The sequence below is a fragment of the Drosophila persimilis genome, unplaced genomic scaffold, assembly GCF_003286085.1.
Source record: "Drosophila persimilis strain 14011-0111.01,24,50 unplaced genomic scaffold, DperRS2 tig00000002-arrow-pilon, whole genome shotgun sequence".
Taxonomy (NCBI): domain Eukaryota; kingdom Metazoa; phylum Arthropoda; class Insecta; order Diptera; family Drosophilidae; genus Drosophila; species Drosophila persimilis.
In genome coordinates, this window is record NW_020825289.1 from 12151914 (window position 1) to 12174056 (window position 22143).

Below are 22143 nucleotides of genomic sequence, written 5' to 3' on the forward strand. Positions count from 1 at the left end.
TGTCGGTTTTTGAAACAGCGATTGGCTTTTGTGAGTGCCGGTAGTTTTTGAATACCAAATATCCACTTAGTTTACATTATAAAATATACTATAATATATAATAGTAGTGACAAGTGCGGTATCTAGTGCACGAGCATCCTTTTGTTCATCTGCGTATCGGCTCTGCCTGCCCCCCACACAGAGGCGCAACAGTTTGTTCTCGCAGGGCGCAGAGCGAGTGAAGAATATATATGGAAATGATATCCGTGTGTTATTGAAGATTGAAGAGTTAAACAAGAAGCTGAGTTTGTTATTGGAAAGTACATACAAGCACAGTCACGCTAACACGGATAGATAGATACGCTATACCTACACGCGCCCCACAGCCAAGTGAACAAATCCCCAACAAATCTTAAACCAGTTTCAAGATACATATTCTTGGTGTCAGTGTGTGCATGTTGATTTTTTCTGGCATTGTTTTCGTTTGGTGTTTTGTGGCTCTGCATCTTTTTTGTGTACCTTTTCGCCTGTTTCTGTTGTTCGGTTTCCCCCTAATCGCGTTTCAATTTTCTGGCTGCCCCTGCCCCCACCGCCGCCCCTGCCGCAGTCGCTGCTGTTGGCTCTCGTCCAGGTCGGGGTCCAGCAAGAGCAACAAGTACCCGGGGGCTCTCAGCTCGCGTCTCGCGTCCCGAACATACGAAAAGACAAGCCAACAGCAACAGCTCAGCCTCTAACGTAGTGTGCCCCCCCCCCAATCGGTCCAATTTGAATGCGGTCCAATTCAAAGCAGCTCGAGAACCGGAGTATCTCGCACGAACATTTCTGAAAGGTAAGCCATGAACATACCATATATTATTTGTATCTTTTGATCTATTTTTATCTTAAGCCTTTTGAGGGATTTTTTGTTTTATAATCAAATACGAATTTAATTTCTAATTTTAATACATACAATTTGTAAAAACTACAGGCAGAATCTGTTTCTCTCGATTTGGGGTTTATTGGTCTCAAATTGCGTAAAGTATTGTGTAGTTTGCAATAGTATGTTAGAACTTCTTGAACAGTTTAGAGATTTTCTCGTTAGTTTGTCAATTGCCTGAGGGCCCTGTTTACAACATCCAAGACCTACCTACACAACAGATACATACATACCTTATTACCTCACCTTCAGTGGGTCATTTGACACAATTTCGTTTATCTAATAATTGAAAGGTAAAAAAATTAAAATGCAATCAAAGTGACAAACCGCCAGCGGTCAATTAATCGAATCAAAAAACCAAAACAATAAAATGAAAGAAACCAAAAAACCCGAATAAGATATGTAATTGATAATCGATTCGACGATAAACACTTTCCAGGCCCGCAGCTCTATCCGACCACCAATCATTAATAACTGTAGTTTAAAAAAAGATGAATATATTGAATGGTACCGTTAGAAGCGACGCTGGAAAAGTGTCAAAAATGCTAGCTTACACGTAAATGGATATAATTTGCATTGACGCAACACAAAAACCCAATATCCAACGATCGTTAAAATCTGGCGGCAGATTAGAGAGCGGCTAATCGCTCGGGCGGTCAAAACTGCAGAAAAAAGGCCGCAGAAGCAGCAGAGCCCAAGAAGAAACTGAGGAACAGCAAAGCCTTTTAGTCATCGAAGCTGGGGGCAGCTCAGTCGTCCCTGCTTGAGCATGGGTATACCCTTGCAGAGGAGGATAGGGTGCCTTTACTTTTGCCAGAGCTTTGCAACGCAGGGAAGGTACAATCTTTTCGTATACCTTTAAAGCAGATCCATTAGAGCTAGAAGACCGATCAGTTGAAAGGAGTTATTATTATCTAAAAATGTAATCTATGCAGGACCACTATAAGTATGTATCATCCAGGGCAAGGGCAAGGGCATCTGAGGCTTCGGCTCGAGAAGCTTGCTTGGTTGGTTGGTGCTCTGCTCAGCTCAGCTGACGTCGCAAAATGGCAAGAAGCCTCTCTGCCGTCCACTCTCGCTCTCTCTCTCTCTCTCTCTCGCTCTCCCTCTCCCTCTCTGTCTAGCTGAAATGGCAAGAGCAAACAGGAAATGAACCCGCATGCACTTTTTTAAGTACCTTTCGTTCGAATTCGCTGGCCGATTGCATCGGCTATGGGCGGGAGCTACCGGCCAGAGCTTGGTCTTGGGCTCAAGTATATTTTGTCGTCTTGTGTTTCTTGGTTTGTTTTTATCAATACCGTGTGTTCCGTTTAGGGTTCCACTGGGGTATACACAATGTTTACCCGCAATCGAATGGTCTTTTCAGAGTGGAGCCTTCGGGGGGAAATTTGATACTGTCCTCGTTGCGGTGGATATTCAATAGTCTTACATAAATAGTCGAAACCTTTCAGCTAAAATCTATAGGGTGTTGCCCATGATGGGTATCACCTAATCGAATCCTCGACAAAAGCATACATGTTGTTGTATTTTGTTGTTGTTAATTTGCAAGCATTTTCAGACCATTTCATTCCACTTGGGCGTAGGTAGGCCCAATGTTTGTGCACAAGTATGTGTGAGCCAGTATGTGACAAAGCAACCTGTTCGTGGCCAAGGGAATGAGTCAGCTGGGAGGGGTGGGGGGCCACACTCCAAGTAGCGCCCCGCTTCCCGATGAACGATACAAGACTCAAGTGTTTGCTGAGGACAGCCATGTGTCTGTCTTCCCTTTTGACCTGCCCTCCAGCGTTTATCCATCGACGGTTTTGATTATTTTTATGCCCTTAGCAATGTCTCATATTACCCGGAGAATGAAGCTGTCTCTCCACTTGCCTCTCTCCTGCCTTCCTTCTTTTTTCACTCTCCTTGATGTTTGTTCCTTTCCTGTGTTTTCCGTCTTCCCATGGGGTCTCTTGAAATGTGTGTTCAATGGGCGATTTCCTTCATGTGAATCTTTAAATGATACAATTTAAATAGTAATTTAGTAATAGTAATAGGTATTTACTCTCCATCTGTGCCCTGTGACATATTTATAATTCCACGAAACTGACTTTAGTCCAGTCGTTCCATTCTCTCTATTCCAAACTGCACGAAAACTATGAGATAATTCCGATGTAGTAGTGGTTCTGTTTATCTATAAATTCGTATTAAAAATCGTTTCAATTGCTGCCATTACTATATTTTCAAAGAACATCTGCATACGACCTTGAATTAATCTTGGCCCTTGGCATAATTATAGTCTATGGCTTTGGTCTGGCAAATACGTATAGTATTTCGAGTGTGGCTGCCTAGTACTGGTACTAACAGTACAGTGGGCTGTGGGCAGGGTGGATTGCGGCAGGTGGCGTGACTAATACATTCCGCCATGGCAAAGTGAGTTTTCGAAAATTTGAAACAAATTTCAGTTGGCCTCTTCTCGTCTCCATGCGCCTAACAATAATGGCCGAGTTGTTGTAGCTGCTAACGAGAGCTGCACAGTCTTTTATTTTGTTGTTTTATTTCTGCACACATGCTCACTTTTATGGTTTCGGCATTTAAAACTATGGCGCAAAATTCAAACACTAAAACGTAATTGAAAAAGCATGAGAGATGCCGCTACAGGTAGTTGCTTGGATGGCGGGGAGGGGAGGCTGGGCTGTGCTGGGCTGGGCTTGGCTATGGGTACCGACCACCACCTTAGCCAAACTCGAAGTCGAAGTCAGTCGCGCACTAAATCCCAATGGTAACGCAACCATTAATCACAACACAGGAGCCGGGGTAAGGGGAGCTTATTTCGCTTATTTGAGCCGAGTTAATAGAGGAAAAGTGGTAAGCGCCGCAGAAAACACAATTGGCTTGGAAAAAGTTCCTTCCAGAAATACAAAGTACATACATTTGTACATGTATGCATCTCATGGGTCCATCTATGAGGTGCAGGATCACACATCCATCCTCACGAGGCTGGGGGTGTGGACTCCTCTGCAGTCGCGGCCCTCCTCCATTCAAACCATTATTTTTAAAAGTAGTGGGGGTGTGGGGATAGAGGAATACTTATATTATATGTACATATAGTCCACAAAACTTCACACATATCATTCGTCATTGTACCGAATCTTGTTTCGTAGATAGCCGTAGTATTCATAGATGACAAATATCGATATGGCCGTCACACCTGCAACAAAACTATCGCTAATATCAAGAGTTGGAGGCCCAATGTTCTCTTACATAGCATTGCCGAAACGAAGAGTATCAATGAAAGCGCTCTATCGGTCGCCATGTAGACCGACGCGGACAGCCATTTCCTTTCCAAATGGAAGATCATGAAGAAAATAAGTTCCAGGCACCGGGAGATCAGGATCGTCAATAGCCACAGAAGCAACGCCAATGGAATGTTCTTGATGGCTCCAATTAATCCCATGATCGAGCCAGCCGTTGTCACAAAATCAGAGATGGCCATTATAAGAGTAACTATGGGGTACTCCGTATCTGTGGGTATTCGAGGGTCTGATCAGTCTGCCGTCGCACTGTGTGGAAGGGGCCCGAACCTACCCGCCTGAACTAGGTACGAGGCGGTAAATATGGTCCCAATGATCCAGCCGATGGCAATGATTACGCAACTCACTCGCAGGCATTTCGCATTTAGAGCCATTTTCCAAAAGGAAAACTCACAAACATCTTTAAGACAGGCAACGCTGTGATATAGCGATTTGAATATACATTTAATGACAAATTCAGACCCTTTAGACGTACGCCTAGGTGGTAGGTAGGGGTACCACCTCAGAAGTGTTCATTGTACGAGTATTATTGTACTTCGATCCGTTTTGGCCAGCTCATTAGCCATTCGCGGCGCAAGCCACGTAACAGTAACAAGGCATAAAAGGCTAAACAAAAATACATAAATACATATCAAGTATTCCATATTCACACCACTCACGATGGTCTATCAGGTTGCATGCACGCGATTCAAATCAATTGCCACAATGACACACATACAAATTGTTATGCTGCCAACAAGCCAACGTATGTATGTATGGGTGTATCTGAGTATCGTCTAGTGCCTAAACCAGAACAATGACGAGCCTGTAAAGACCTTCACGGTGGCAAACAGAAACAGAAACCTAGCCAAGAAAACAGATGACGAGACGTCTGTGCAATAACACTAGGTAGGAAAGGGGAGGCTCCCGGCACCGAAGTTTTGCATACCCTAGAACGTAGAATCTTTCAATGTCTGCCCAAAGTTCCTGAAAAAAATAGAATAGATGGGTCTCTGCCTCTGCCTATGGAAGAAGTCTTAAGGCCCTTTGCAAGGGTATAACAATAGCAATAACACTCTACACACATTAACGTCATTCAGTGGGGTGGGGGGAGAGCGGGGAGCACGTGCTTTGCATGTCCAATTACAAAATATGTAGCAAGAACCTGCTCGCAAAGACATAACTTACAAGTTTCCATCGGAATCAACAGGTTCCCTCGAGTGATGATTGCAGGGGGAGCGGAGGGGAGTTCGTGGGAGTGGAGGTGGGAGAGTGTTTCTCTTTTAACCGTTCTTTCTTCTGCATAATTACAAGGTTTCGAACTCGGATTCGGACGAATAAAATCAAATATTCAATCGACACAATGGCCCACATTTGACCTCTATTTTTGCCTCTTTGCTTTGTTGGGTTTCGGCTGCTTTACTTCTATTTGGGTTAATGTTGAAAAATTGTCGTCTTCTCATTCACTCTCCTCTCTCCTCTCTCCACTCCACTCTCCTCTCTCCAACTTTCATTAGGGCAAAGAAATGAAGAAAAGCGAAAAACCTTCTACTGGCCGCTCTAATCTTTTGCACTCCCAACGCGAACTTCTTCGCCAAGATCATGTCCGGCTCCGGCCCTGGCTCTGGCTCTGGGTCCGGGAGGAGTGACAGATGGAGGCCCAGTGCTTGCCATTTCACTTTTTATACTCCGCAGAAGGTTAAAACGATTAGCCATTAATGTTGGCCAATCTTTCTGATGCTTTTCTTTTATAATTTGTGCGAGTATCAACTGTTTTTTGCTCGCCTTCTTTTTCATTTGGGACAAAGTCATTATGTTCAGTCGGAAAGATATCAAATGGGTGTATATCTACTCGTAGTACTACGTGAATACTAGAGCGCCAAACGGATGCACAGAAGGAAGTTGGAGATGATCCATCCTCAGGATGGAAATTTCCCTGAAATTTCTTGTCATACAAAACACTTTCGAATTCTCTGTTTGAGACCACAACTAATGACCTCTTAGCTCTTTAATAAATTATAATAGATAAAATACTAATTGGATTCCAAGATCCCCCCAAAACAAAACCAAGCTCTTAGTGGCTTTCTTCATAAAAGATTCATTCACTTTCCCTTTTTCGACCTTATCAGCTACGGACGTGCAGGAAACGGTCAAGTGGAGAGACGACCTTTGAATGGTGTGGCAAGAATTCATTGACCCACAGCCGATAAGACCTCGTGGATGTTCCCTCAGTCATTTATCGCGCACGGACAGCATCCGGACGGGACCACGCCCTTTGATAGAACAATACATTCAAGAGTGAAATGAGATCCCATCGTCATTGAACGACAGAGAGAGAGAGAATCATTTCAGAAGTAATTTCATCGGATTTCACGCTCCGGCGGCTCTGATTAGACGCTCGATCCGATCATTGCAACAATTAAATCCAATGAAATTTAATTTCGCAATTGAATTTCATTTTCAGCATGCTTGCAAATTGCTCAAGCGTTCGGGCTCAGGAATTCGCTGTGTTTTCAGTCCGTTTCCCCCTCTGTTCCCCCCCTCTGTTCCACTCTGTGTTCCCCCCTTTTTGCGGCTTCTGTTTTCTGATTTTTCACTGGCTTTTCATTGATTGGGATTGGGTTTTCCATGCGTATGCAAAAACAGCTGCCCATCGACGAAAAGTTGCCAGAAAGAGGTTGGATTTCAAATCCAAACGAATCAATCAATAGTTTTAGATCATTTTTTAGCTGAGATTACGGGAGGATACATTAGATGACTGACCCACCGCAATGGCCAATGAATTGGCAATGTTCCGAGCCTCCGTCGAGGTCAGTGCACTCTGGCATTGATTTCATAACAGGTTCCTGCGGCAGGAACCCTTCGGGAGCCGACAAATTTGTGGATTCGGCTCGGGCTTCCGCTACTCTTGTTCATGCCCCATTGACTTTGGACTGGCTCTGGCCCGATCGACCGTGAGCTGGCTCAGACTCGTTTCATTGTCGATTGGGCAGGCCTTGCGATATTCTATTTGATGGCTCATCGGTTATTCGGTCCCGGCTGTGGATCGTGGCCCCAGGCCCCGACGAGCACCGATGATGCTCCTTTGTTCTCTTTATGAGTATGTGCGGTCCAGGTGAATGACTAACGGCCAGCAAAACTATGACTAACTGGTCTTAGCGATTGGGTTGCCTCCAGAGCTCCGCTCTGCCTACTTTCCAGTACCTGGATCAAGGATAAACCATCGATAAGCTCTTGAGTACTCAACAAACGGCTCTCGAATGGGATCGTTCCAGCCCCAAGATCGTGTTTGCAGCACAATCAGAGCATATTAAGTGTGGCAAGAGTGAGTGAGGGGCCACATGATTCGTAATATTTTTTTGTTTTCGGCTGCAGAGAATATAAATTAACGCAACAATTAACAGAAACGAGTTCTTGTTTCGTGCGAGTAGAGTAAGTGAAATGAGATGGGGAATCTTGCCTCTCTCCGTTTTATTGAACAGCTCTTCAGCCATTTGTGCCGGACGGACCCCCGCTGAAGTGGCAAGGGAAGGGGCAAGGGGACCCAAACTCAGCCAAGCGCAAGATGGAAAGAAAGAGGCAGACAGAGACTGAGAGACGGAGTGGAGGAGTGGGGGAGAAGTAGAAAATGTTAATTTTGTGCCCATCCCCCACCCCCCATCGATGATGATGACTTTGTCGATATTTTGGAACGAAACTTGAAAGTCTTCTGGGGAGCACACTTGAGGCAGCACAGACCAGACCCATTCGGATGAAAGCCTCCGCTGAGGGACTCCCAGAACTGCCTATTAAACGAATCCAGACACTTTGAAGTACGAAACAAATAAACGGCCGTATTTGTAGATATCTTTCCTCGCCCAGATACTCGGATTATTATTATTTTTAAGGCTTAAGGCTGAAGGCTTTTGTGAGTGGTTCGAGTCTGGCTCTCATGTTGTGGTCGTGTGGTTTTCCACAGTTTTTCAGTTTTACTTTTCCACCTGTCTTGGCATTGGAGTCTCGCCTTACCCCACACTGAAGTGAATTCTGTCCGCTCACAGCCTATCACAGTCTCCCCCACAACATTGCGAGTGCGAGTGCGGGTATGTGACAAATTCTCCATAAATACATTTGGCCGCCGGACGGGAGTTCAGTAACCCAGCGTCTGAACTGACCCACATACGAATCTGGCAAAAATAGAGTGCGAAAGTGAGCAGCAGCTGGAAAAAGGAAAATCACACTTTTCCACACTCAATCGAGGAGTGTGTGATGCGGAGCTCATTAGCGGGTGCTGACTGTGACATCTATACCGAAAATATCTATAGAATGGCTTCCAATGGATATATTGTGGGGAGAGACTTCAATCGTGGGTGTCCTTCCACAGAGTCGCATGAAATCATCATCTACTTATTCACGACAATTATTTACATAGCTTTTCCTTTCGTTTGGGGCTAAGGGGGAAGTGTTCGTTGATTATTTCTTTCCCTAATGCTTGGAATATTCCCTGGCATCGTCCCCAGTCTGGAATTCGACTCACTTGCGTTCTCGTTTCTAGGTTTTTTTTTGGCTCAAATTGGGAGAAAACAAAGCAAACTGAACCGAAATGAAATACGAAATTCAATTAAGTTTTATGGATACAGATGGGAGATACAAAACGAATTTGAGTGCATAAAATTAATAACAAGAGCCGCCGAAACCCGTTCAGAATCCAAGTTCGGATCGAGCTCCGGAGCTCCGAGTCGCGTCTGTTAATTTATTCATGGACTCATCGCTCGCCGCATTGTTCGATTTCCGAAAACAAACTTTTACTTTCCATCATTGTTTTGGAGCCATTGTGAGTGCTCTCGAAGAGATCTTCTCTTCTCCCCCTGCAATTAATCTTCGGATAGCCCACAGGCCCATCTTCCCTAGGGCCCTACGGCCGTACGGCCCTACGGCCCTACGATCGTGTGTGTGGGCAGGTGAAAGTTTTCCGTCCGTTCTAAGCCACTGGGCCTGGGGCCTTTCCGATCCCCATTTGCATAAACATCTCCACCTGCAGTGGACAGCTGTTGCTGTTGCACACTCGATGCCTGGAAGTGCGTAGAAATCAGATCAACATTAATTTTCCAGCCCAGCTTTTATTTACCTCTTCAGCGGTGGATCATCACGATAAGAGTCTTGGTCTTCCCGGTACCGAATGGGTTTTCCATGGCATCAAAACAACAACAATCTACAAGTTTCAGTGCTTTGAAACAGATTTCGCTGTATATAGATCAAATGTACTTTATGGCAATTTTAGTCCCATCTGGAGCAGGGAATACTTGCCCTCCATTGCACTTGCTTAGGCCTTATCCAAGTGCATTTCTTTTTCCTCCACTCACAGGCTGGTTGCAGGCGAGTCTCCCTTTCATGAGTAGAGTCCCCAGTTCCCTGTGGGGACCCTATCGACATTTTTGCCGGCCCATTTCTATGCAAATCAGCTGAGAACACGCACATCACACATCCCATCAGGAGCCAGGAGCCAGGAGCCAGTCCTTGGATGGCCTCATACACTTATAATGGGGCACAAGCTTTCAATACGCCGCATGATATGCGATATGGTGGGTTATGCAAATTCAAGGGGTTAATGGGAGGCTAGCCCAGCCAAATGCTAAAATTCTTTGGGCCACGGGCTTGGCTTGGCTTGGCTTGGCAGGAACGTGACAAAATGAAGTCTGTTTTGTTTTTTTTTTGGTATTCAGACTTACGTAATGCGCTGGGCTTACTGGGGGCTGGGGCTGGGGCTCTGTGCCCGGGGATAATCAAGATTTACGGTCGAATTTTCGTCTTTATCACTAGCCAATGAGGAGCTGGAGGGGAGTAGAGAGGTCTGACTTTGTCTATGGGGTTCACGGGGTTCACATTCGCTTTCTGGGCCATTGACCGGCTAATGTATTGATTGATTTCCTTACCAGGAGTTCCACCAACAGAACTTGTGTGCTGCCATTGTTCCACTGTGTTCGGCCACATGTGTGCGGCACATGTTGCCCCTTGAAAACAGCTGATTCAACCTTGTGGTCGCCACATTTCGATTGCATCACTACTAAATGTGTGCTTTTGTGCTTCGTTTCAGATCACCCACCCAAGAACCATGTAACGACAACTCGAACGATTCGACAAACATCAGAGGCCACAGAGATCCCACGAGAGGTCTCTTTGTAGTACCCAATACAGTTTCAACCTTAAGAAGTCTCCTCCCTAAGCGAAATCAGGTAAGTACTCGCAAGTCGGGCAATAGATTGAGATGGCTACTTCGATTAGTAAACACTCAGAGATCAACAGGCAGGCAGCGATCTTTGATCTGCAGGAAATCGATATAAAGAAGCCACTTCTGCCGCTGGCCTTTGCTGGGAATTATTGATATACCCAATACTCAAAGAGAATCAAAAGGTATATTAGTGTGTAACACCTAGAAGAAAGCGCTTCTGATCACATAAGGACATATATTCTTGATAAGAATCAATAGCCGAGTCGATATAGCTATGTCTGTCTGTCTGTAACAGCTGGAAAAACTACACTTTTTAGCCAGACTACTGTGATTTCACACTATTTCAATCGGCTGGCCCTGGCTGGCTCAATCATAGAGAATGACCATATCTCGCAGATTGCCGATTCTACAACAGATCGGATCACCCCTTCCACGCGCTTACTCATCCTCTCTCTCTCTCTCACACACTCTTCCTCGTGCATTGTGCGAAATCTGGCAGAGAGGGGAGCGAGACAGCAACACACATGCTGACTGAGTATCCCGCACGTTCATAATTCTTTTGTAATCATTGTTTGGTTGTGCTCCCCTGGAGGAAATATATGTACATATGGCTTATTGGATCCACCCTGAAGAACCATTTATTTCTTTGCTTTAAAGCACTCGGATAATCCGGAGGGCAACATTTCATGCATTCTTCTGTCTGTTTGTTTCGGGCGTTAAGTAAATTTATGTTTATGTGAGCAAAGGAAGCCCGTAAAAAAGGCACTGCAAGACCACACGTGCTCCATTACTCGAGGAATGTGTGACCTTTTAAACACTTAAAAAAATATTTGGAAATCTTAAGTAAGACATGATCCGAAGTCAAGAATATCCCATAATTCCATGCCGATAGATGGTTGAGAATTTACTGTGAACATAACATCAACTATTATATATTTTCCCTCAGTGCAAACCCTACAAAGGTACAATATGACTACGACTCTGTTGTTATTTTAATGTGAGCTTCGTCTTGGGGTTTTATTCTGATTACAATGGAATGTGTGCAGGCAGCAGCAGACCTTCGTTGGGGAACGACCTTGTCGTACGGACCGTATAATCAGTCTGCTTAACCCAATTTCGATATTCAATAGAGTTCGGCATTAGTGACTGCCACTCGCGGGGTAGTACAGTACAGTACAGCACAGTACATCACAGTACATCACAGTACAGTACAGACTGTTGCAAGGTGACGGGCAACCTTGTTGTGTCCTCAGTTGATGCCCCCCGTGACCTGCCTCGCTTTAACGGGTGTGTCTTGATGGGAAATTCGGTTAGGAAGTCCGGAAAAGTTGAGGAAGGCAATTGGCAGCCTTCCAGATCGGCCTGGGTCTGGCTCTTGGTCTGGGTTTGCGTCTGTGGTGGTGGAGAAGGATGAGAAGCCGGTCCTTTTTGCCTTATTTGGTTATTCGGCGGCAGGCTCCTCTCTCTGACGATTTCGTTGACTAGGTCAGGCTGTATGCTTCACTTTTGGTTTCCGTGAGTGCAAAAGGGACCTGCGCAGACGGAAAAGAGAGGACAATAGTCTCGTGTCCTGGCAACATGAATTTGATTGGGATTTCATTTTCATTCGAAACTAGTCTGTGAAATCGGATTAGCATTGTGTAAATACAAAAACAAACGAATTAATTCTGCGAAAGAGCGGGAGAAAAACTCCAATCAGCTTGATAGCTATTCCATAACTGTGTATAGCTTCTAGAGCTTCTGGCTTCTCTCCGAGCGAAAGGAAGAGAGAGAGCTCCCTCGCAGTTGCGCTCCTTGACCTTGGACACGCACAGACACGCACAGACACGCATAAAATGTTGCACTGCTGCTGTCGCCGCCGCCATAGGCGCCATCCATCTCCCGCAACATCTGCGATTCCGAGGCCCAAAACCCAGCAGCCAGTTGCCAGCAGCCAGCAGCCACATGTTGGGGCATCGCGGATAATTCTCGAAACAGGGAACAAGTGTGTGGCAAATAAATAAACATATGTATGTACGTACATATGTAGGAAATACTATATTCCGCGGGACAGACATCTGTCCAAACGATCCCCCCCGCAATGGCTTCGAATTCGAGCTTGGATGCCAGCATCGATGATACGCGGTAGGTACACCCAAATTGGAGCATTAGGCCCACACCAGAGCTGTCAAGTGAGGCCGAGAAATCAACAACATCGGCGGGGCAGCATCTGAATCAGCAATCGCTGCGTCATCATCGTCAGCCGGCGCCCTTCTTATCAGAATTCGCTGCCCTTTCCTATTGATTTTCATCGCTCTATCATCTATCTGTCATCCATCATATACAGATTGATTGATACGAATGGGCGAAGGGGGCCATGGGAAGGGGGCTACGCGTGCGGGGGTTCATTTGTGTCAAATGGAGTGAAAACAGGCCCCAACCGAATAGAACTTACACAGAGAGCAGGGGAGCAGGAGAACAAGGAAGGCATTGTAAGCGAGAGCAGGAATAAGGTCTTGCCCCTAAGGACATACACAAAAGTATCACCGATTAGCCCCCGGTTTTCCATTCGGTGCTAAGATACCGATAGAAATACCCTATTCACTTATGGAGAATGCAAGACGCAACTTATCGGTACTGAGCTCCAATTACTTTGTGTTCGAATTGCACATTTCTTGGGTTACACCTTAATCGTCGCTGTTAAGAACAAATATTTCCCACATTTACTATCAGGTGAACGCCCTTTTGGCAAATACATTGTGTGACATTCGCAGTTCTTGAAACATCAGCAAAGTGCAACCATTGCATAGCCTTGTAGATTGGATTGGATGATCGCAGTGCTTCCCAAATTATTCAAACTATTCAATATTCAAGAAAACCATTCAATTCAATACCCACAATGAAAGTGTGGCAAATTATTTATATTCCAATTTGTAATTTACATTTTCGCTGCAGTTTCTCGTGTCTAACTTTTGTTTGGGTTTGGGTTTGGGTTTGGCATTTTCACAATTCGCAGCGACCTTCAGGGCCGCCCCCAATCCGCGTATTGTTCAAAGTCGAAGCCTGCGAAGTGTTGGTCATAAAAGTTAATGGCAGACAGCTCCATTCAGTGCGGTAATACCCCAGAGTGGCAGTGGCAGTGGCAGTCGCAGTGGCGGGGTTTTGCATCGTACAATGTGCGATGAGCATGCAGTTTCCTCTCCGAGTTTATTTGGCTTTCGTTCGTTTTCCGTCTTCTGCCGCGGCTTTCCGGTCAGGGGCACTTTCCTTTTCAATTTGTCTAGCTCTTTAGAGCCATTTCGCAACGACGCGGCGTTTGTTTGCCATTGCGATTGGTGCTGAGGTGTCTGCCAACAAGTGTTTGCTCTGAGGCCATAATCGGAGTCGAGAATTCCGCTGTTCGCCTCAAGCTCGAGCCGGCGATGGCGATGGAGCTCCAGAGATGGCTCCTGCCCCCCGGCATAATTAAGTTGGCACATTCGCGTAATGGCCAACTGCAATTATACGCCGCGATGGAGCCCCTGTTCGGGTCTATGCAAAAGCTGTACATAATTATAATGTTCGTTGTGTGGTGGCTGCCTGCCTCGGTTTATTGTTAGTTGGTTTTGTTTGCGTTTCTGTTTCGGCTATGATACTCTTTCCCATTCCAGGGTACTCCAAGGGCGGCCACAAGCTGGAAAATCCCAAAAGTATTTACACGAAGGATCGTTTGGCAGATCCCCTCTGGAGTTGTTATGGTACCAGTCTGAAAGACCCCGAAAGGGTATTGAAAGATACGGCTTTCGAGGATGGTTTTTGTTCAATGTTTGCCCCCTTTGCCACCGCAGATGTATCGTATCGTGAGGTTAGAGAGTGTGTGCTCATCTGCAAAATGCAAATGAAAGTCAAAGTTAATTTGTTAGATTTTCCCGTTGAGATACCCGCACTCGTCCGCAGATACAGATACACGGTCACAATACTGTGGCCAAATGTGTGGCCACATTTCCATTTTCGGGACGCCTTTTGCTGGGCGTGAGATTTTCTTTGGGTTTCGTGTGGCTCCTCTAGGGCGTTGCTCTTGGGGAAACCCGAATGATTCTACATACATTAATGATTCCACAGATCGTAGAATCACCAAAGAATAGCTAGTGCACTAATTTCCCACACACTCCCAGCTCAATTGGCAGCAATCCGTAATGAACTCGGCCTTGGCATTCCCCCAAGTTCAATGCCAAACCATATTTTGTGATCCAGACTCCAGACCCCCCTGGTGGCAGTCATTCCATTTAATTAATCAACGCTGAAACGAAATGAAAATTTTCCAGTTGTGTGTGGATTGCTTTGCTCATCAGCATCGTCATCATCATCATCCCCATTATCGTCCCCATCGGCGTGCCATGGTTACTGCACCCACAAATGTCGACACGAATCCGCGGCTGCAGTTTCCATTTCGATGCGCAAAAAATTCTTTAACTGCCACCCGCGCGAGGGGCACAGAAGGGGTGTGTTTGAAGAGGCTTGTCCCCCCCCAACCCCTCACTAATTAGCACATAAAGACTTTGGGACACACATGGAGCTGACTGCTCTACTAACGAGGCTAACTGCGTTAACTAGGTTAGAACTCAGGGCTTTCTGGTGCGGTCTATAGAAAAGGACATGTTTTCCGAAAAGAAAAACCATATTTCATTCAAAAATGTTAAATCCCCAAATCTATTAGAAAAGGTCGCCTTCGTTCGTTGTGTAAAAATCATATTGCCTATCTTCAAAATGGCTCAACTGTTCCGAGTCTTAAGGAATTAAGGAGAATTTTACAATTGCAAAAAGGCATCGTGCCACGTCCATAATAGTAAATATAGAACAGATAAATAAATTAACAATATAATTTTACAAGCCCCCGCCTTCAAATGTACATTTTACGTGATTTCTACATTAATTCTACACAAATCTGGTGCCCGAAAGTATGCTACGAAAAATGGGTTTAAGGGTTTCAAATCACAGTACAGGCATGACACCTACTTAAATTGCACCTGAATTTTGGATTTTTGGTGTGTTCCTTAGCCCCATTGTTTCTATATAGATAATGCTGACAAATATAAAAAAAACAGTGGCTCTAGTTAGACGACCAACACTTGGCTGTGGCGTGGCTGTGGCTGTCATTGATGGATTCTTGTACTCTGCGAGTGCCAGGGAAAAAGTAAACGTGCTTCGAATTGTTAAGAAATGAGAATACCCGTATAAACATATATATATGTACATATAACAGCGTCTGTGATCATTCGGCATCCCCGAACTTGGAGTGAATCACTTCAGACCCATTACTCACGTCCCGCCTCATTCGTCTGGCGCCGAGAGAAGCCAGAAACAATTCAATAGCCAAAGGCAGCGGCATCGCATCCACATCGTCAACAGGCAGCAGGCCACAGAGTTCAGCAGCGAAGACAAATTCTTATTTGAAAATAGTTTTCCTTGAAATGCCTTTGGCCCGCCGCCCGGCCTGCACCGCTGCAGCTTCAATTTTAAGCGAATTTACTGCACAAATGGACAATGCATTTTGCTCTTGGGCCTGGGCATGGGTCTGGGTCTGGGTCTGGGCCTCATGGCATTTATTTATTGGTTGATTCATTGATCGAGTGGGTTGTGGGTTCCACACACATATTAATTATGAATTTAAGTGGACATTTTCCACTAAGGACTGATGTGGCAAAAGTCGGGGTCACCTTCTCCACCTTTTCCGCACGCTGAGCTGCTGTCAGTTCGGGTGGCTTTTATCGCGAATGCAATGTGACATTTAATTTCCCCACCATCTTTGCCATTCCTGTCAGAAGCTCTGACACAAGGGTGTCATCGATCGATCCATTAGTGAGGTGTCGGGGCAAGTGAGTGACGGGAGCCATCGCGGAAGGCATCCATCCCAGTCCAAGGAGTAGCTCTAACATCAAAATATTTGTCACATTTCAGCTCATAAAAAACCCTTTTGTTTTGTTGTTTCGTTCCAGCATGTCTTCCGGCCTGATGTCGTGTGTGAGGGAAAACTCGCCGCCGCTGGAGCTCGAGTTGGATGCGAGTGCCGATGGTCCATTGTCACTGCCGGAGGGCAACGTCAGCAGGTCACATGGGGGGCCCGCCACCTCCACGCCCATCTCCAGCCCCGGAAACGGTGGCCACGAGCCCGCAAATGCCGGTGAGTTTTGTTACCTAATGGCTCCCATGCTCCCATCATATCCTTGGAAAAAGCTCGATTAATTGGCTTATTGTTTATTCGATGGCACACAGATGCGAAAACATTCAAGTACGGAATGTGGGATTATGAAATTGCCTTTGGTGCCAACGGGGAATTGCCTGCCGTAGTGGAGCTTTGTGCTTCATCTGATGGTTTCCCCCAGAGGCTTCTGGCATGGCTTTGACTGACATCCCCAAAGGAACTCCTGGGGTGGCATGGCAATCAAATACTTGTTGGGGTAGGCTTTAATCTCGACGCAAGGATGGATAGTGATACACGACTAGAAGCATATAGTTTAGGGATTCATTTCACACATCACTGTACAAAGCGAGCACAGTCCGGGCTCCGTCGAGTGGGAATTGTTGGAAGAGATGTTCGGACAGAGCCCTGTACTGTCAGATTTGTAGTGGGAGGTCAAAGCTGGCTCGTCGCTTCGTATGTGCATAATTAGATGGGGCTTATGGGTTTCGGGTACCGCACCACCACCAGAGATACGAATACGAATACGAATACAGCTGCAGATGCAGATACAATGAGCGCGAGATACGCGCTTTGTTTGTCCGCTAGTTTGGGGCTTGGGCCAGCCGAATAACTGGATAATGTTTATATAATTGTGGGTAATACTCGTACAAGCCCCACGTGCTAATTAACGCCGACGACTTTCTCCGCCAAAGCGAGAATCGACCACAAATGTTCTGTTCTATTCCGCGGTGAAATGGTAATGCAAATAAGAACAGGCATGGAATGGGATTTCACTTCATTTTGGGGCTACCCGAAGTGTTTCTGTTGTTATGACAACACAAATAGCAACAACAACTTCCATCAGCAATAACAATGTGTACATTTCAGCATATATTTGTGTGCATAAATACATGGTAGCTACACGGGTCGCTGCACAGTGGGTGAGATCACGATCCACCCACTACACTTTTGAAACCTATAAATTGAATGTGGATTGGCTGGATCTCTTCGGCTGTGGCCCATTGTACAGGGTCTTGGGGTCTTGGCTTAGCCCCTGACAGGCAGACAGGCAGACAGGCCGCCAGGCCGCGAAGAGCGCTAATCAGCCCGATTTGGCAACCTGGCTAAGAGTGCGACACAGCCAATAGGCCCAGACATGCGACGCTGTCGATGACTGTTCGCTTGGGGCTCTCTTCGGTTCGGTTCAGTTGAGTTCAGTGTTTGATTTGATTTGAGTTCGCCTCGGCTGGGGTTTCGTTCGCTTCGTTTTCGTTTTCGTGGATTTCGATTTCGATTTCTGTGTTTCGTGCGACGGCAGTCGCCGCCTTCCCATTGATTCAATTCATTCTGTGCGCTCCGCTCCACCTGTACAGGTGAAACGATTTCGACGGTAACGCCGGTTATTGCACTAATTGAATTGTCGTCGCTGATACCCTCGCTGCCCTGCCATCGAAGTGGAATCGAATTGAAACACTCAACCGCTGTTCGTTCCATCCGTTATTAAATCCGCATAATTTTTAATCAATATTATCGGCCAAGCACCAAGAAATACCTGGAACATCGCGGAGTCATTAAGTAGAGTGCATTTTTGTGGTTCTGTAAAGTGAATTTTTCAAGTGTGAAGTGGAGTTGGGGGCTGTGGGGCTGTGGGGCTTGTTTACAAGAAGCAACAATCAGTAGAGTAAACATCGCGGGGAATTTCTCAATTGAACAGAACATCTGCGGCTATTTTCGGAATTCATTTATTTAAACAGGTAATCAAATGTATTGTTTATTGTTTATTTTGGATAGAAAAATTCCATGCGTTCTCCCTCAACGTTAACAATATATTTATGCCACCTTAGAGCGATATTATATAAATTTTGGGCCATGTCAGAGGGGCTTATCAAGCGACGATGATTTTTCGGGTTCAATCCCCGTACAGTGCAGGCCCCAATTGAGGCAGCCCTCTAATTGAAGTGCCGAGTGCCAAGAGTTGTGTAACCAATTCCGTGCGTCTCGGAGAGTGTCGATTGTTGGTGTGATTTGTTTGGCCCGGGCGGACCGGCGGGAGGGGAGGTGGGCTCTGATAAGCTCGTGGCCATTCAGCACGCTCCCGATCGATGGCAGTCAACGTCTTTGGGCTTTTGGGCGATTAAAACAACCTGGAGATTGGCAGAGAGCCGACGCGCTGCCTCCTTATCAGACCCGATGTTATATAAACAAGGTCTGGGATAAGACCAATCGATAGATTGGAATAGAGAGGAAGTCTACGGTCATACTCCTTCTGGGGACTATTTCCACAGTCAGATTAGAGAACTCTTCGTTCGGAATAGCATGGTACATGGTTATTATTTCTGTTCTCTTCAAAACCCCAATTCCCAATTCCCTATACTTGACATTGGTTATCTTCTCAGTTCTCTCTGTTCAAAGTCTCTTTTCCGATTTGTGCTTCATTGGCGGTTGGTAGGAGCTGTCAGATCGTAGATTTCTGCACTGATTGGTGGCTTCTTCCACACAATACAACGTTTGCCCTGAACAATGGCTCAAATATAAAGTAAATAATGGTATCAAGTGATACGAGTATACGCTATCTGCGAAACGTGAGTGATATTTGCTTTGACATCATTTTCTATTTGGAAAAGCGTTGCAGGCACCCCCGTAGTCCTGTGCCCTTTTCACTGGCCCAGACCCAAGGCTAGGCCTCGGCTAATCCATGGAAAGAATATCCAATTCTAGAAGCTTGCCTTGCAGCGGCTTACGGGCCAACAGAATATATATTCAGCGTCTGAAGGCCGCAAGACCTGTTCGCTCATAAGAACAGTCGTGGAAAAGTGCAACTCTCGGGGCCTCCTCTGGCTGGGGGCTGGGGGCTGGGGGCTCACTATTCTAATTCCATACGAGTGGACGTGGCGCGGCGCGACACTGGCTCACTTGACCTTCCCCAAGCCGAAGACTGGCAAAGCCCACATCCGCTGGTGGTGCCTGGTGGTGGCTTACAAAACTCGCCAATTACTGCAGCGGATTTGCATTTATCATGATGTTGTGGCGTTGTGTGGTGTGGCAACAGTTTGCCAATGATTAATTAATAAATGAACCCACTCGCCGCACCAAACCTTTTTGAAATCGCAAATCGAGAATCGGATGGTTTCGAGTAGGAATTGGTGTCAGCGAAACTGTCGGAGGCAACACTCCGGCGGCCCACGCACTCCGCCCCGGGCACAGTGGGCACTCGGGGAGTTTAGAGACAATAAAAATGATTCATTATCGCAGTGCATCATGTTGCCAAATTGAAAAGACTTGAGTCTATTTTGATGTATTACAAAATCTGACAATGACATGGCGGAGACAAAGACGCAAGCAAACAGTTTCGCCCACATTCGCGGAACTCCAACCGATGACAGCACGCGAAAAAGCGAAAACAGCGAAAAGGGGACCCAAGCAAGAGCAGATCTTGCTCAATAGACTTTAGATGGATTAGAAGTAATACAATACAGGGAGGGGTCTGCCTCTTTTTCCTTCCCTTCCCTTGCAAGGGCCTGCCATATTAAGGCCGCCCTCAGTCCCAGAAGGGTTCGCTCCGATGACCCAATTAGCATTCTATAAATAAGCGATTGTCACTTGTCGGAGGGAGGTACTCGTACTCGTACCCCCTGTTTGGCGGTTAACATTCCATTAGCAGCAGGTCCCCAAGCAATTTCCAGTGGCACCCCCCAAAAGCTAATAAATAGAATGACGCGCAAGTGCCCTTCGTCGCCTCCTCGACTTGGATGGCGACCTCTTATGAGTAATCAAGCGATGACCAGCCCCAACGCCGCTGGAACTAATCGTCAGCATCGGGCAAATAATCGGTATATCTTTGTATGTACTGTCTGGCCGTGTTCGCGTGCCCCCAAAACGTGACCGGCATGCGAATAGACAGACCCCCAACACCTTGATTAGGCGGCCCATTGGGGGAAGGTCCAATCGCAGCGTTGTCTTCAGTATTTTAGAAATCAATATGCATATACATACTCGCATATAGTGGTACAAGTACTTCCAAGTACACTTTTTTTCTGGTCTGGTCTGTGTTTAGTGAACTTTCTTCGACGGCATGACACATAACACACATCCATGAATCACTTGTGGAGTTCCAGGAACTCCTGGAGATGAGGATGATCTCTCCAGAGAAAGGGAGCTACTAGATGGTTTGGAAACCACCGAATGCCCGGCCACAATCAAGAGATGTTCTGCACTGAGTTTGGAATCGTGTAGCTACATATGTATTCCACATTCAACATTCCATATCGATCGATAAGGAATCTACCTGCAGCCAGCCACTCTCTGTCTCCCTCTCTCTCACCATATTATCGCCCTATCGAAATGAAATAAACAATTGTTGAATAGAAGTCGACGGACGACCCAGCAATTCCACTTCAATTGATTATATTTTACGATTCTGGCTAATTACGTCGCTGGAATGGCGTCCAAGAGGTTCGTTTCGACTATACTATCGCATTGCACTGCTCAAGGAATTCCACAAGATCTATATAAATATGGATCTACTCATAAATGGTCCCTACTTTTCTGTGCACGTGGTGCTGGATTGAAGACTATTCATAAGCATTTCTCTCAGTGTGCATGCACTATCTATCTATCTATATATTTGTCTATCTATAGCTGTCACGTTTCTTCTACCTGTCACCCTCGCCTTCCCCTTTTTTCGCTGATTTGGGAGTTCCCAATTAAAGGCCCTCAAATTTTTGCCTATTATGGGCATGTTTTTCGATTCGCTTCGTTTTCGCCCATTTATTGTTTATTTCTTATCGCTCCGCCTTTCCGCTACGTTTCTTTGGCTCCTACCCTGAGAAAGATTCTATTAGCAATCGATGGATGGTCATGGTCTTTGGGCTGTGAGTAACTGAGGAAGTAGGATGGAAATCGGAATCATGATTCTTACCGCTTTACCGCTTACCTCATCGGAAGTGTTCCCAAGTGCTGGAGGAGCTACTACCAAGAATCGGAATTCGGGATGAATAACAGGCATTTATATAGTTATTTACTTTCTTCGTTGTTGACTCAGAGCCTCCTCTCCCTAAATTGCTCATATTTCTATCGCATTTTGAAAAGCTCCTTATGATTTCAGTGTCAACCATTATGTTTACTTATTTAATCGTTCTTTCCGCTCTTCAGTGGCTTAAATGTCAAGCATTTCTTTTGAGCCAAATTCAGCATAACCTGAAAACCTATACCCGTAAAAGAATAACGGTCGCAAAGGGTGGCACAAGATGGTTACAAGATGGCACCAAATTAAGAGCAAATTTTTTGAGTTTTTTGAGTTTTGGATGGCAAAGCCCCAAATAAATACGCCCAAAAAACAAACCCACAAGATCGTTTGGTTTCTTAAGACATTCTACATAGCCGTGGCTTACTGTGTGCCATTCAAGTGAATACTTTTCTAGAATTTACAAAATTTACAAGCCCACAAAGTCAAGAACAAGTTTCCCGCCTTTTTAGCACCTCTCGGACCAACAGCTGATTGAACATCTGACTTTGAAGGGCTGCATTTCTCTGGCCAATGCATGAACTTTTCAAATTGGATTTTGTTTCCATGAAATTTTTGAATGTACGCCAGAATTTTGATCTGTGTAGGGGTATTCGGATGGATAACTAT

At 45.6% G+C, this 22143-nt stretch overlaps 2 protein-coding genes across 3 annotated transcripts in view; one reads left to right on the top strand and one right to left on the bottom strand.

Moving 5' to 3' along the window:
• Window positions 1-84: 84 nt before the first annotated feature.
• LOC6602099 (serine-rich adhesin for platelets) overlaps window positions 85-22143 on the top strand; it is a 31142-nt gene continuing 9083 nt past the window's right edge. The window contains exons 1-3 of one of the 2 annotated variants that reach the window (XM_026987016.1): window positions 85-808; window positions 10238-10376; window positions 16327-16511. In XM_026987016.1, coding sequence (XP_026842817.1) covers window positions 16328-16511 — 184 coding nt within the window. In that variant the 5' untranslated portion in view covers window positions 85-808; window positions 10238-10376; window position 16327. Of the gene's footprint in view, window positions 809-10237; window positions 10377-12426; window positions 12497-16326; window positions 16512-22143 lie in introns of those variants that run through there. The other variant, XM_026987015.1, reaches the window with a different exon arrangement.
• On the bottom strand, window positions 3979-4550 carry LOC6602100. Its single transcript, XM_026987017.1, has 3 exons — window positions 4460-4550; window positions 4136-4396; window positions 3979-4082 (listed from the first exon to the last, which is right to left on the bottom strand). Exons 2-3 carry the CDS (start codon window positions 4365-4367, stop codon window positions 4003-4005), a joined length of 312 nt encoding a protein of 103 aa, XP_026842818.1. The 5' UTR covers window positions 4368-4396; window positions 4460-4550; the 3' UTR covers window positions 3979-4002.

Bases quoted from the DNA above. Each gene is read 5' to 3' on its own strand.
- LOC6602100 (XM_026987017.1), bottom strand. From the start codon at position 4,367: ATGGCCATCTCTGATTTTGTGACAACGGCTGGCTCGATCATGGGATTA. The intron at 4,083-4,135 runs GTAAGAGAACAT...GTTTTGTTGCAG, and splicing joins CTTCGTTTCGGCAATGCTAT to GTGTGACGGCCATATCGATA.